Below are 15,452 nucleotides of genomic sequence, written 5' to 3' on the forward strand. Positions count from 1 at the left end.
GGGCTCTGCATACAGCGGGGACCTGATTTGGGCTATAGCTTTGTGGACACAGGGCAGGGAGCGGGTGCCCTAGGCCCTTGTGGGCGTGAGTGTCAGGCCGTCGCTGTTGGGAGCTGGGCACCGGGCTCTCTGAGGGGCGCTAGCTGTCCTCTAGCCCCTTGCCCAAGGCCCCTGTTCCCAGGCCTCATCCCCAAAGTGGTGGTCTCCATAGCGACCCTGTGTACCACCCCTTCACCAGAAGTGCCATCCCCACCCTGAGAGTGTATCACCTGGAAGCCTGGGGCCCCAGGTCATCAGGGAGGCTGGTGGGGGAACTGTGCCCTCCCCTTCAAGCTCCTTGGCCTTGGCCCCCCCACCAGGCTTGGCACCTACTGCCCTTGGGATGCGGGGAGGCAGTGTGGGTGACCCCAGGTTGGGGCACTGGGTTGGAGGCTGGGGCCTGGGGATCTGCAGTGCAGGCACGAGAAGGCCTGTGTCTGGGACAACCTCGTCACCCAGAAGACACCTCGGCCTGCAAGCCCCCTGACTGCGTGAGCCGGAAGCCCTGCGCTCAGCAGGATGGGAATTTGAGCCTCTGGGAGGGAGGGCAGGGGCGTGGGCTCGCGGCACAGCCGTGTGGGAACCAGGCAGGGGTCTGCAGTCCCTTAGGGTCTCTCCTGACAAGGGGCAGGTCAGGACATGAGGTGGGGTCCCACAGTTTGCTCTGACCCTGGCTGTCCAGAAGCTGGTTGTGGGCCCAGGCCAGGTGATGGTAAGGGAGACAGTCGGTAGATCTCCAGATGTGTGTGCACATCAGCCTGCCCTGGAAGCATTTGGGACAGCTAAAGGTGCCATGTAGTCTGGAGGCCAGCCCCCTATAGCCCACAGCGTGCTTGTGCACGGTCAGGAATGCTCCTCTCCAGGGCCTCCATCTGCACATGACCTCCCACTCCTGGTCTCCCTCTTCTTTCCTGGGATGTGGTCCCCACCCTGCGGGTCCCTGGACTTTGTAGAAGAGAGGAGAGGACGTGGAGAGGATGGTGACTCTTAGAACCAGGCTGCAGTGAGGGGCCAAGAACTTTGGGGGATTAACTGCTGACCCCCTGAGCAAACACTGCCTTCTCGCACCTCCCCTGGCTCAGGTGCCCCTGCAGAAACTTCCTAAGCCCCTGTGTCTTGGGAGTTCCTTCTGGAAACTAGAGTTTCCAGGGCCGTGCCTTGGGTCACAGCCAGGTGACTGGACTGCCTGCAATCTTTGGGCGAGTCAGGTGCCCTGGGATGCAGGGGATGTACTGCCACCCTCTGGGACAGGGGGGATGGACCACCATCTTCTGGGACACAGGGAAGGACCACCACCCTCTTAGGGGCCTGCATGGCTTCAGGAAGCATCTTCATGCCACCTCAAATCCATTTAGCCAGAGCCTACGCCTGGGGAGCAGTTGGAGGGGCAGAGAGGCGATGAGGGAACACCCATTTATTGAGCAGCAGAGTTAGGGGGCAGGGATGGAGCCAAGTCACTGGTCAGCGGCTACATTGTCAGCTCCTGCAGGAAATGCAGAAAGAGAGGGTCGTTTGGGGGAGGGGCCCCAGCAGAGCCAGCAGCCGGGCAGCGTGTCTGCGAAGGGGCCTGGCCACTCACCATGATGGCGTTGACGATGTCGCTCTGGTTGTCTCTCAGGGCCCGCACAGCCTTGGCCCTTGACACGTTGGCCTGTGCCATCACCAGCTCAATGTCCCGGAGCTCCAGCCCTGCCTCATCCACCTGGAGCGGGGCAAGCAGGGATGTGTGGGAGCGGCCCCCTCCCCCAGGCAGAGGCCCCCCGAGATGCCCTCGGGCAAAGCTGCCCCCTTCACAAGGCTGGGCCTCACCTCCTCGTCCTCCTCCTCCTCCTCCTCGCCCTCCTCGCATGCCGGCCTCACCCTCGGCCCAGGTGCTGACTCAGGGACCAGGGCAGAGGGCTCCGAGGGCACCTTGAACTTCTCAGCAGCAGCTCTGTGCACTTGCTGGGACAGGTCCTCGATCTGCAGCACAGGGAGCAGCTGTCAGCGGAGCCCCTTCCCAAAGGCTCCCACCCCCACGCCCACAGCCCATCAGACCTTGGCCTCGCCAAAGACCACGTAGGTGTCTGAAGCTGGGCTCTTAAAGACGTCTGGCTTGGCGATGACAAAGAGGATGTTCTTGGACTTCTGGATGGTGATCCTGGTGACCCCCTGGATCTGTCGTAAGCCCAGCTTGGACATTGCCTGGGGGCACAGTGGTCTCAGACCTGGGCATCGGCCCCAGGGACCCCAGTCGGGGGCAGAGGAGGGAGGAGCAGGCCCAGGGGGAGGTGGCACGCTGCCAGGGGGACAAGGGCTCTGCCACTGACTCCCGGGGGCCCTCCATGGGTCCTCCCAGGTGGCTCCCCTACCCCTGTGTGTACAGTAGGCCGTCGGACTCAGGCTGGGGGTGAGGGGAACATCTCAGCTGACATCCCAGCCCCAGTTACTTCACAGGGTGTCCAGTTACTGCATTTACCCAAGGGCCCCCACTTGGGGGCCGTGGGGTGCAAGGGCATCCCCTTATGCCCCCAGCACCAGTCCTGGGGTGGGTGGGGTTGTCTGGCCAACCTGGTCCCTCCTAGAGGGAGCAGGGTCCCAGCCGGGCCCCCAGCCCACCTTTCGGGCCTTCTTCTCACTGCGACTCTGTTTGGCTTTGGCGACGGTCTCCTCGCTCGCGCCACCTGCTGGGGCCTGAGGAAGAGGAGGGTCTGAGCACCTGAGGGCAGGATGTGGAGCCCTCCCAGGGGAACACTTCCCCACTTCCTCAGGCACCTGGGCTGGGCACTGCGAGGTCTGCGGTCCTGAGAGGTCCTGCTCCTCCAGCTCAGCTGATGACTCCCCGTGGCTGTCCGAGTGCTGGCCGGAGCCGGGAGCCCGTGGTGAGTCTGAGGACAGGGGTGGGGTGAGGATGGCCTCCGCCTTCTGGACGGCGGCCGGGCGGGGGAAGCAGCTCTGACTGCACCATGGAGTGAGGCCCCGCCCGCCCACCCACCCTGCCACCTCTGGTCTCTTGCTCAGGGCAGTGCTCCAGCTTGGATCCCCCTCACCTTCTTCCAAACTGTCCTGGTCATCCTGCTGCTCGGCAGCTGGGAGCCCTCGAGGGCCGGCTGGGCTCCGGGTCGCAGAGCCAGGAGGCACTTGGCAGGGGGGCGAGGTCCTCAAGGCCAGGTCTTTGGCATGGGTGCCCCCAGGGGGGGCCGCCTTGGGGCCGAGGAGGGGAGAGTGGGGCGGGAGGCTGACCTGCCCGGCCCCAGAGGGGTTTGTGGTCCCTGAGAAGGCAGCCACCGCCCGCTGGGCTCTTGCCCGGTGTGGCTTGCGGCCTGGAGAGCCCAGGGGCTCCTCGCCCTCCACCAAGGCTTCCCGGGGGCCCTGGCAAGGGCTGGGGGCAGGGGGTGCTGCGGCCTGTGGGATGGTCTCCATGGGGACACCAAGAGCAACAGGCTCAGGGCCCAGATTCCGGTCTTGGGGTGTACTGGACAGGCCCCCAGCGGGGCTTCCTGGGGACTGCGGTGCAGAGGGGCCAAGAACTCCAGGTGCTGCCTGTGATTGCTCTCCACTGCCCGGGCCTGGCACGCGCTCTAGCCGCCTCGAGGGCGGTGGAGATGTCGGGGCAGAATGTTTGGGACGGCCTCTTCCCAGCCTGGGCACAGCCCTCGATGGAGACTCTGAACAGGAACCCAGCCCAGACTCTGAAGCCACAGCTATGGGAGTGGCCCTTCCCTCCTCCACCAGGCTTGGGGGCCACACCTGGCCAACCTCCAGGCAGGTGGCAGGACAGGCCTCTGGGCCGCTGCTCCCGGCATCCCGGGGCACTGGCTCTAGGACTCCACTCCCTTGGTCCTCAGCCCCTAGGGCCTCCTCTGGGAGTGAGCTGGGCTCAGCTCCATCACCTCCCCGCGCACGGGCATCAGGACAGGTTCTCCGCTCAGGTGTCAAAAGACCCTTGGCTGCTTCCTCCCCAGTAGAGATACGCTCTGAGGGATCTGGGGTCTCCACAGCAGGCTCAGAGGTGTCCGGGGTCTCTGTGGCAGGCTTGGAGGGGCCTGCATCTCCCTGTGAGGCCCAGGGTGTCCGACCGTCTGCAGCTGGCTCCTGGCCATCCAGATGGGGCTGACCCAGGGCCAGAGAGTCTGGGTCTCCTGTGTGGTCTGGGTCCTTTCCCTCAAACTCTGGCCTCGGTCCCAAGGTCTTGCCTCCTTTCTGCTGGGCTGTGGTGACCGTAGGCTTGCTCCTTGAGGTGCAGCCTGCATCAGTCTGCAGGGCCTGAGGGCTGGCCTTGGAGACAGATCCCTGGACCGAGGGGAGGGCTGTATCTTTTGGGGACAGGGATGCCATCATGTCCATTTCTTCTGGCTGGGGTTCAGGACTGGACTCAGAGGCAGATCCTTGGCCAGAGAGAAGGGCTGCATCCTGCAGGGACAATGATGCTGTCAGGTCCACTTCTACTGCCTGGGGTTCAGGATTGGCCTCAGAAGCAGATCCTTGGCCAGAGGGGAGGGCTGCATCCTGCAGGAACAGGGATGCTGTCAGGTCCATTTCTTCTGGCTGGGCTTCAGGACCGACCTCGGAGGCAGATCCCTGGACCGAGGGGAGGCCTGCACCCTTCAGGGATGCCATCAGGTCCACTTCTTCTCGCTGGGGCTCAGGACTGGCCTCAGAGGCAGATCCTTGGCCAGAGGGAAGGGCTGCATCCTGCAGGGACAATGATGCTGTCAGGTCCACTTCTACTACCTGGGGTTCAGGACTGGCCTCGGAGGCAGATCCTTGGTCAGAGGGGAGGGCTGCATCCTTCGGGGGCAGGGAGGCTGTCATGTCCACTTCCACTGCCTGGGGTTCAGGACTGGCCTCGGGGGCAGATCCCTGGACCAAGGGGAGGGCTGCATCCTTTGGGGGCAGGGATGCTGTCAGGTCCACTTCTACTGCCTGGGGTTCAGGACTGGCCTCGGGGGCAGATCCTTGGACCAAGGGGAGGGCTGTATCCTTCAGGGGCAGAGATGCTGTCATGTCCACTTCCACTGCCTGGGGTTCAGGACTGGCCTCGGGGGCAGATCCTTGGCCAGAGGGAAGGGCTGCATCCTGCAGGGACAATGATGCTGTCAGGTCCACTTCTACTGGCTGAGATTCAAGACTGGTCTCAGAGGCAGATCCTTGGCCAGAGGGAAGGGCTGCATCCTGCAGGGACAATGATGCTGTCAGGTCCACTTCTATTGGCTGGGGTTCAGGACTGGCCTCAGAGGCAGATTCCTGGACTGAAGGGACGGTTGCATCCTTCAGGGTGAGGGATGCTGTGATGTCCACTTCTACTGCCTGGGGTTCAGGACTGGCCTCGGAGGCAGATCCCTGGACCGAGGGGAGGGCTGCATCCTGCAGGGACAATGATGCTGTCAGGTCCACTTCTACTGCCTGGGGTTCAGGACTGGCCTCGGAGGTAGATCCTTGGCCAGAGGGAAGGGCTGCATCCTGCAGGGACAATGATGCTGTCAGGTCCACTTCTATTGCCTGGGGTTCAGGACTGGCCTCTGAGTCAGATTCCTGGGCTGAAGGGAAGGCTGCATCCTTCAAGGGTGGGGATGCCATCAGGTCTATTTCTTCTGGCTGGGGTTCAGGACTGGCCTCAGAGGCAGATTCCTGGGCTGAAGGGAAGGCTGCAACCTTCAGGGGCAGAGATGCTGTCATGTCCACTTCTACTGTCTGGGGTTCAGGACTGGCCTCGGAGGCAGATCCCTGGACCGAGGGGAGGACTGCATCCTTCGGGGGCAGGGATGCTGTCATGTCCACTTCCACTGCCTGGTCAGGACTGGCCCCGGGGGCAGATCCCTGGACTGAGGGGAGGGCTGCATCCTTCGGGGGCAGGGATGCTGACAGGTCCACTTCTACTGCCTGGGGTTCAGGACTGGCCTCGGAGGCAGATCCCTGGACCAACGGGAGGGCTGCATCCTTTGGGGGCAGGGATGCTGTCAGGTCCACTTCTACTGCCTGGGGTTCAGGACTGGCCTCGGAGGCAGATCCCTGGACCAAGAGGAGGGCTGCATCCTTCGGGGGCAGGGATGCTGTCATGTCCACTTCTACTGCCTGGGGTTCAGGACTGGCCTCGGAGGCAGATTCCTGGGCCGAAGGGAGGGCTACATCCTTCAGGGGCAGGGATGCTGTCAGGTCCACTTCTACTGCCTGGGGTTCAGGACTGGCCTCGGAGGCAGATTCCTGGGCTGAGAGGAAGGCTGCATCCTGCAGGGGCAGGGATGCTGTCATGTCCATTTCTTCTGTCTGGGGTTCAGGACTGGCCTCAGAGGCAGATCCCTGGATCACGGGGAGGGCTGCATCCTTCGGGGGCAGGGATGCTGTCATGTCCACTTCTTCTGGCTGGGGTTCAGGACTGGCCTCATAGTCTGATTCCTGGACCAAGGGGAAGGCTGCATCCTTCGGGGGCAGGGATGCTGTCATGTCCATTTCTTCTGTCTGGGGTTCAGGACTGGCCTCAGAGGCAGATCCCTGGATCAAGGGGAGGGCTGCATCCTTTGGGGGCAGAGATGTTGTCATGTCCATTTCTTCTGGCTGGGGTTCAGGACTAGCCTTGGCAGCAGATTCCTGGCCTGAGGGGAAGGCTGCATCCTTCAAGGGCGGGGATGCCATCAGGTCCATTTCTTCTGGCTGGGGTTCAGGACTGGCCTCGGAGGCAGATCCCAGGACTGAAAGGGAGGCTGCATCCTGCAGGGGCAGGGATGCTGTCATGTCCATTTCTTCTGTCTGGGGTTCAGGACTGGCCTCATAGGCTGATCCCTGGACCAAGGGGAGGGCTGCATCCTTCGGGGGCAGGGATGCTGTCATGCCCACTTCTACTGCCTGGGGTTCAGGACTGGCCTCGGAGGCAGATTCCTGGGCTGAAGGGAAGGCTGCATCCTTCAGGGGCAGGGATGCTGTCATGTCCATTTCTTCTGGCTGGGGTTCAGGACTGGCCTCAGAGGCAGATCCCAGGACTGAGGGGAAGGCTGCATCCTGCAGGGGCAAGGATGCCATCAGGTCCACTTCTTCTGGCTGGGGTTCAGGACTGGCCTCATAGGCAGATCCCTGGACCAAGGGGAGGGCTGCATCCTTCGGGGGCAGGGATGCTGTCATGTCCACTTCCACTGCCTGGGGTTCAGGACTGGCCTCGGGGGCAGATTCCTGGGCCGAAGGGAAGGCTGCAACCTTCAGGGGCAGGGATGCTGTCATGTCCATTTCTTCTGGCTGGGGTTCAGGACTGGCCTCAGAGGCAGATCCCAGGACTGAGGGGAAGGCTGCATCCTGCAGGGGCAAGGATGCCATCAGGTCCACTTCTTCTGGCTGGGGTTCAGGACTGGCCTCATAGGCTGATCCCTGGACCAAGGGGAAGGCTGCATCCTTCGGGGGCAGGGATGCTGTCATGTCCACTTCCACTGCCTGGGGTTCAGGACTGGCCTCGGGGGCAGATTCCTGGGCCGAAGGGAAGGCTGCAACCTTCAGGGGCAGGGATGCTGTCATGTCCATTTCTTCTGGCTGGGGTTCAGGACTGGCCTCAGAGGCAGATCCCAGGACTGAGGGGAAGGCTGCATCCTGCAGGGGCAAGGATGCCATCAGGTCCACTTTTTCTGGCTGGGGTTCAGGACTGGCCTCATAGGCAGATCCCTGGACCAAGGGGAGGGCTGCATCCTTCGGGGGCAGGGATGCTGTCATGTCCACTTCCACTGCCTGGGGTTCAGGACTGGCCTCGGGGGCAGATTCCTGGGCCGAAGGGAAGGCTGCAACCTTCAGGGGCAGGGATGCTGTCATGTCCATTTCTTCTGGCTGGGGTTCAGGACTGGCCTCGGAGGCAGATCCCTGGACCGAGGGGAGGGCTGCATCCTGCAGGGGCATGGATGCCATCAGGTCCACTTCATCCTGCTGAGTCTCAGAGCTGGCTGCAGTGGCAAACCCGTGGCCTGCTTCTTTCTTCAGGTTTTGCAGAGCGCTGAGTTCCGCCTCTCCCTTAGAAGTCCAGGGCTCTGGGCCTAAGGCAGCGCTGTCTCCATCCTGCGGGGGCTGAGGCGTGATTGCGGCAACAGGTGCTGGTCCTGTCGTGGAGTCTGCCTCTTCATCCCAGGTGTGAGCGGTCGTCCCAGCGAAGCCTGGGGCTTCCTGCAGGGCGTGAGGGGCCAGAGCAGCAGTGGACGTCTGGCCTGAAGCGGGACCCAGCCAAGTTATTTCGGAGTTGGTTTCCTGCCTCTTGGCAGCTCGACTGGTTTCCCCCTCGGACACCCCAGAAGTGGGCTCCAGGCCCCAGGTGGTGGCCTCACCAAGGCTGCCTTGGAGCAGGGCGGCGGGCTGTGCATGGGGCTCCCCGCTGTATAGCCTCTCATCATCAGCCCCTGCGTAGGAGGCCGAGTCGGGGTCCGAGGAGGCAGCCGAGGTGTCATCCCGGAAGGCGAAGGCCTCATCCATGCCCTCGGTGATGGAGAGGTCGGACAGCGACTGCAGGGATGAGGCAAACGTGCTGTCGTCCTCGCCCTCCCCGGCCAGGTCCCCTCTGGGGGCGGGGGCCGCCTCGCCCTCCTCCTGCTCCTCCTTCTGCTCCTCCTCCTGCTCCTCCTCCTCCTCCACCTCAGGGGGCAGCGGCGTCACCTCCACGGCCTCCACCTGGAAGATCAGGCTGCCCTGGAAGGGCAGGAGGGAAGCAGGGATCATTGGGTCGTTGGCCAGGAAGTCCAGCTCAAAAAAGTGGCCCTCCTGGCCCCAGGAAGAACTGCTGTCCTCCGAGAGGCTGGACTCTGAAGACGTGTCCAGGGGCTCGGGCAGGGGTGGCTCCCTCTCGTCCGCCATGGACCCCGGTGGGGAGAAGCCCCAGCCCGAGGGCACGTCCAGCCCTTCAGCCAGGGCCTTCAGGCTCAGGGAACAGGATGGGGACGAGGCCCAGCTGTCCCCGTCCGCCGTGACGTAGGAGCCTGAGGGTGAGGCTGGCGGCGAGTCCCCCAGCTCAGCCTGGGCATCCCGGATGTCCCTGCTGTCCCTGCTGTCCCTGCGGGGCCCGGGGCCAGGGAGCAGGGTAGAGGCTGTCTCGGTGGGGGTGGAAGGAGGTGTGAAGAAGGAATCAGACTCTGGGGCAGGGAAAGGCACAGGAGGGTCACCCTGAGAACACAACTCGGGGGGTGGGTTCAGGCTGGCGTGCCCACCCTCCCAGTCCCTGAGCTCTGGCAGGGTTGCCCCGGGCAGTGGGGGCGCCCGACACGTCTCCTCGCCCATCACAATCCGGGGCTCCAGGGAGGCTGGGAGAGGACCTTCTGGGGATCGAACCTCAGGGGACCCTGGGCTGGGGCCGCCCTCTGCTGGGACCGCCCAGGCCGAGGGGGCCTGGCCCGGCCCCGCATCCCAGCTGGCTCCCTCGGGCGGGGGCCGGGCACCCGGTTTGCTGGGCAGGAACGTGAGGGCCAGGGCGCTGGGCCCAGGGGTCAGGGCACAGTGCTCCAGCCCGTCCCCTCTCGGGGTGGTAGCCTCAGCCGCATCGCAGGACGGATCTGTGGAGAGACAAGGGTGTGAGATGAGCCTGCATCTTCCCTGAGAATCAGCTCCCAGGCCGCAGCCATTCCTCCCTCAGATGGAAGTTGAGACCAGGCTGGGGCCCCATGGGGGTGGGTGTTGGCTGAAAGGAGAGGGAAAGGGAATTGCTGCTCCTGGGGGAGGATTTCCAAGAGTTCTGACCACAGTGAACAGCTTGGGGTCTGGCTTTTCTCTGAGATGCTCGGTGAAGATGAGACCAGCTCCTGTCTCCTTGGACACTGGCGTGCTGCCTCCCTGCACGTAATCTATGCCTCCTCGCCAGGCTTGTCGGCCTTCTCATGACCTCCCAGGTCAGCGAGTCCCCAGGGAGCAGGAGGCCTGCTCTCTGCTCAGCTCTGGAACATTCCAGGTCTTACGCCTGCTGTGAAGTGAAGGTCTTGCCTCTCTGCCTCAGCTCTCTCCTTCCCTTGCTGCCTGTACCTGAGGCTAACCTGCCAGGGTCTCACTGGGCTCCGCCCCACCCTGTCCACAGCGCTGGCACACGGAGGAGGGGAGGCAGGGGCCATGGCATGCCTGTCCTCAGGCAGGGTGTCCCAGCTCAGGCTGGGGCCAGGGGGCCATGCTGGCAGTGCTGCTGGCCATCCGGGGGAGCACAGAGAGGGCCCCGCCCTGCCCTGCATTCGGCTGTAGGGGGGCTGTGGGCTCTGGGGGTCATGAGAGCATCCAGCTGAGTCTCCACAGTGCACAGTGACAGTCGCCACACAGGTCTGGCGGGGCTGGCTCCCTCTGCCAGGAACATTTGAGTGGGTCCCCTGGCAGTGGACAGGGGCTGCCCAGGCCCCAGCCATGTTCTCTGGAGGGTTCCTGCCCCCATGACCACCCACAAGCACATCCGTGCCTCAGCTTTCTGCCTGCAACGCGAAGTATCTGCCAGGATTCGAGGCGAAGCTTATGAAGGGACAGCCCCCTCCCCGGGCTGCGTATCTGCTGCAGTAGTAGCAGAACCCTCGGGCCACACTGCTAGGGTGCTGGCATGGCCAGAGGGTCCTGAGAAGGGGGTCCTTTGGGTTCACTGGGGTGTGATGAACACCTAACCCCTAGAGGTGGGTGTGGCTGGAGGGGCTGGGTGCTGGAGACCGGGCTCTTGGCACTGGACTCCAGGGCCCAGTGGCAGGTGGAGGGTGGAGCTGGGCTAAGGGGACAGAGGAAGGGAAGCCAGAGGTCAAGGGTTTTTGTGACTCATTCAAGGTCATCAAACAGTCCAAGCAGAATCAGCTGAGTGTCTGGGTCTGGGGAGTCCCAGCCCCGACCCTCTTTATTACGACCCCTGGACCCAGCGCTGGTTTCATCCCCAGGTGACTGCTCACCTACAGCAAGGTGCCCTTGGCCCTCCCAGAGCCACACATGGCTGACCTCCGGTCGGCCCATCCTGGCTGGTCTTCCCAGGCCCAGACAGATCCCTTCAGCGTCCACGGACTTGCTGACTTAGCCTCTCCAAGGATTCGCGAGTCTGCACTCCAGGACCACTGGTCCTCAGACCGTGCTCCCCCAGGGCCTCCCACCTCCCAGACCCCAACCGGCACCTCTGGCTTCCCCAGGCTCCCGCTGGAGTCCTGCTCCTCCCTCCTGAGCCAGGAACAGTCACCAGCCCCGAGGGGGTTCTCAAGCATCTGGGAGACAGGCGCCCTGCTCCGTGCATCCCTAGCGACCAGGATGCAGTTGACAACTCACAACCTCTCCTCCAGAGCTGATGGGCCCTCCAGGCCCGCTGCTCTGCTCAGACAATGGGAAGATGCGGGGCGGGGCAGGGTTGTGGTGGGGGACCCAGCCCAGGAAAGCTTGGAGCACACAGAGTCCCAGGACACTCCCAGGCCCCCCAGTCGCTTCTGGCTCCTGGAGGACATCCCTGCTCCACCCCACCCTTCCCCGCAGTCCTGAGTGGGGTCAGAGGTGGGCCAGGATTCAGGTGCACAGAGGGGCAAAGGAAAGAAGGGGACGGCGAGGTGGGGCGAGGGCTGGAGAAGGCAGAGGGCTGGAGAAGGACAGGGAGCGAGAGGGACGTAGAGAGAACGGGGCGGAGAGTGGGGCACGGAGAGGGAACGGGGATGGAGATGATACAGGGACTGAGAGAGAGAGGGGTGGAGAGGGAACAGGGACGGGGACGAGAGAGGGGCGGTGGAGATACACGCAGGCAGGGGAGCCCCGCGGCCTCACCTGTGCGGGGCCCCGGCCCGCCCGCCTCCGGCAGCAGCAGCTCGGCGCGGGCAGCTTCCCCGGGCATGGCCTGGCCGTGCGCCCGTGCCTCCGTCCCCTGTCTGACCGTGAGTCCGTCCCGCGGAGCCTGCGCGGCCACCGCCCCTCGGCCGGGGTTGACGGGGGTGTCAGCGGGTGACGTCAGAGCCGCCCCGCCCGCCCGGCGCCAGGAGTGAGCGTGCGCGGGCGCGCCAGGCACTGCGGTGCGCGAGGGCGGGGGGCGGGGGTGCGGGCGTGCGGGCGGGAGGGGATGACCAGGCTTCGCTGCCTCCCCATACCCTAGCCCGACTGCACCCTCCTCCCGCGGTGCACGGCCCTGCCTTTCCCGCAGCGCTCCTCCCTTCCCCCCACCAACAGGAGACAGGTTCAGGCCCAGCCGGAGGCCTCACCCCTCAGCCCAGTTGGGAGAAGGCGGAGGGTTGCCAGAATTCTGGGTGCAGGGCCGGGGGAGGGGGGTGGTCGGAGGTTCTGGGAGGGGGGGCAGGGCGCTTTGGGGGAGGCAGTGACGCAGTCCCCCGGCTCAAACTCCCGGCTCTCAGTGCCAGGGTCGGGGTCCCCCGCCCAGCCTGGTGCCTCCATCCAAGAGGTGAGCTGGCACAGCAGCTCCGCACTGATTGGCTGGTCCTCGCACGTCGGTCTCCGTGGCAACCGCCTCCAGGCTCCATGGCAACCAGAGCTGGCTGGCGGGAGGCGCAGCAGGAAAGGCAGCCCCAGCAGATCTCCAGGCGGACTGGTCCCTGGGGCTCCCCGCAGCAGCTCAGCACTGTCCCACCCCTCAGCCCTAGGGCAGTGGAAGGAAGATGGAGAAACACACCTTCCTTCATTCTTGGCAGCCACCCCTGCCACACCCCTAAGGACTCAAGCCCTCCTGGGTCCTTCCTGAGATGTGCCCTTGCTTCCATACAGGCCCTCCTGCACTCAGATTCACCGAGCACCCGCCCTGTGCCAGGCTCCGGGTGACAGATGAACATTGTCACCACCCCAGAGCTAGACGGGGGCGGGGGCAGGCAATCAGAGCAGCCATTGTTGTAGGGGAGTCTCCTCCATCCTCAATCTTCTGCTGGCTTCTACCCCGGAGCCCACGGAGCCAGGGGCTGCCTGCTGGGCATCTTCCCACTGCACCAGGCACCAGATCCACCATCTTGCATCCCTCTCAGTCTCTGGAAATCTGCCCTTCTATCCCACTGGTGGGGAGCTCCTCTTCTTCCTTTCCTCCTCACCTACCTTCATTCTCACCTCCCAAGAATTTCTAAGTTGCCTCCTCCTATGGCCCCTCTCCCGTCACCTTAGCTGAGTCCTTCATAACTCCCATTGCTCTACCAACCACCTACCATCTGGCCAACGCTATTAACTTTCCAGAAACCAAAAGCCTTTCATCAGGGCCTGAGGGGCTTCCAGCCTGGACAAGATGGCACAGGCTTGTTTCTCTGCTCCTCCTGACGAATCCAACAGAAATGCAGGAAATAAGAGACCACCAAAATAGAACCCTCAAAGATGAAAGAAGGTGAGCTGGTGAGGTACCTCAGTCCTGGAAGAACAGCAGAGCAGCCTACCCAACAGAAGGGGACCCAGACTCAGCATTTCCTGACCCCCAGCTACTACAAAGAAGAGGACCAGATGGGCATATTTGTCTCCACATGGAACGGGAGTCCGTGACAACCTAGGGATTCTGGCAGAACTGGCACAAAGATCATGGGAAGCCTCCCGACAAGGGACCAAGGGAAGCACATTCTTTCCCCACTGTGCCCAGCACCCCCTAAGCCCCACCCAAGGCTCTGGGGTATAGGGGCACTGGCAAGGGGGATCCTACCACAGCAGGCTTTCAAGCACTCTTCCTCCCCCAGGGATGGATACTGATTCTCCCTCCCACCAGAGACATAGGATGGTCCAGCCGAGGAAGTGCCTGCCACCCCTTCAAGAGCACCAGCAGGGACCAGTGGCATGAGACCAACACAGTGCCACTGAGTCTCTGAATGTTACGCTGTCATTAGAACCACAGGCCATGAAAGTAGCCCAGGACCAGCATGCTGAACCCAAGTAGGGTGACTGCCTGCTAAAGTTAAAAGTTTGACCATAATAGCTTAATTGTCTGGAATACAATAAAAAAAGAAAAAAAAATCACCCAGCATACTAGGAAGATAAGGGAAGAATCCGAGAACCAGGAACATCACAACTAGAATAAGACAAAGTAATTGACTGATACCAACACTGAGGTGAAGAAGATGCTGGAATTATCTGACAAGGATTTTCAAAAGCCATACTAAAAGTAATTCAACAAGTAGTAACAAATTATCTTGAAACAAATGAAAAATATCAGCAAAGAAATAGACTTTATTAAAAAAAGAACTAAATGGAAATCATAGAGCAATGAGTGGAGTGAAAAACTTGCTGAATGGGCTTATTAGTAGGTAGAAATGACAGAGTAAGTTTGAGGACAAGTCAATAGAAATGACTCAACTGAATAACAAAAAGAAAACATACTGACAAAGAATTACACAGAGGCTCCAGAACCTGCAGGATAGTAATTGGAGTTCTAGAAGGAGAGGAGAGGAGGGTTGAAAAAAGCATCCAAAGAAATGATGGCAGAAACTTTGAAATTAGGCAAAAGATAGAATTTACAGATTCAAGTAGCTGAGCAAACTTCAAACAGGATAAACCAAAAGAAATCCACACCAGGACACATTACAGTTTAACTATGGAACACTAAAGACAAAGTCAAAATTGTGAAAGCAATCGGAGGGAAATGATGGTACCTGTAAGGGGACACCAGTTAGAATGACAGTGGACTTCTCATCTGAAACCACGGAGGTCAGAAGGGAGTAACACAGCACTTTTTCAAGTATTGAAAGAAAAGAAAATGTCATTCAAGAGTGAAGGAGAAATACATTCTTAGATGAAGAAAAACTGAAGGGATTTATTACTAGCAAGACCTTCCCTTTAAGACTGGCTAAAGAAGTTCTTTGAAAAGAAAGGACATAATAAGGCATCTCGGAGCATCAGGAAGGAAGAAGAGGCAGTCCTTCTCTTCTTGAGTTTTCTAGAGCATATGTGATGATGGTAACAAATTATTAACACCATCTGACACTCACGATGATATTTAAAGGTAGAAAAGGTAAATGGACTGAAGTGACAGCCGAGCTTCCACATGTCACTCAAGGCGGTAAAATGCTGCTGCCAGTAAGACTGTGACAAATAGCATGTGTGTATTTCATACCCAGAGCAACCACTAGGGAAACTACACCAGCGTTGTGCCCAAAATATCTATAAATAAATCAAGGCATCCTTTAAAATGTTTAAATTATCCACGGGACAGCAAGAACAGAGAAACAAAGGAACAAGAAGCAGAGGTAAACCAGAAGACAAAGAACAAAATGTCAGACTCCAATAACCTTTACATACCTTAAGTGTAAATTGCCAAATGTACAAATAACATATTAAAATGTAAATACACAAATTAAAAGGCAAAGATTGGCTGAGGGGATAAAAAAAACAAGACTGAACTATATACTGTTTATAAGAAACTCCAAATTCAGTGACACAGGTATGCTGGAAGTGAAATAATAAAGACATACCATGCAAACATCAACCAAACACAAGACAAACAAAACAAGCAGGAGAGGCTATGTTAACATATGACAATGTAGACTCCAGAACAAAGAAAATGAGTAGAGACAAAGAGGGACAATATGTAA

General features: G+C 60.6%; 1 protein-coding gene across 1 annotated transcript; it reads right to left on the reverse strand.

The window, feature by feature from the left end:
• Window positions 1-1,438: 1,438 nt before the first annotated feature.
• NACAD (NAC alpha domain containing) lies at window positions 1,439-11,901 on the reverse strand. Its single transcript, XM_010969741.2, has 8 exons — window positions 11,722-11,901; window positions 3,069-9,524; window positions 2,794-2,906; window positions 2,638-2,712; window positions 2,077-2,223; window positions 1,849-2,001; window positions 1,619-1,741; window positions 1,439-1,522 (listed from the first exon to the last, which is right to left on the reverse strand). Exons 1-8 carry the CDS (start codon window positions 11,786-11,788, stop codon window positions 1,508-1,510), a joined length of 7,149 nt encoding a protein of 2,382 aa, XP_010968043.2. The 5' UTR covers window positions 11,789-11,901; the 3' UTR covers window positions 1,439-1,507.
• Window positions 11,902-15,452: the final 3,551 nt, after the last annotated feature.

The sequence above is a fragment of the Camelus bactrianus genome, chromosome 7, assembly GCF_048773025.1.
Source record: "Camelus bactrianus isolate YW-2024 breed Bactrian camel chromosome 7, ASM4877302v1, whole genome shotgun sequence".
Classification (NCBI taxonomy): Eukaryota; Metazoa; Chordata; class Mammalia; order Artiodactyla; family Camelidae; genus Camelus; species Camelus bactrianus.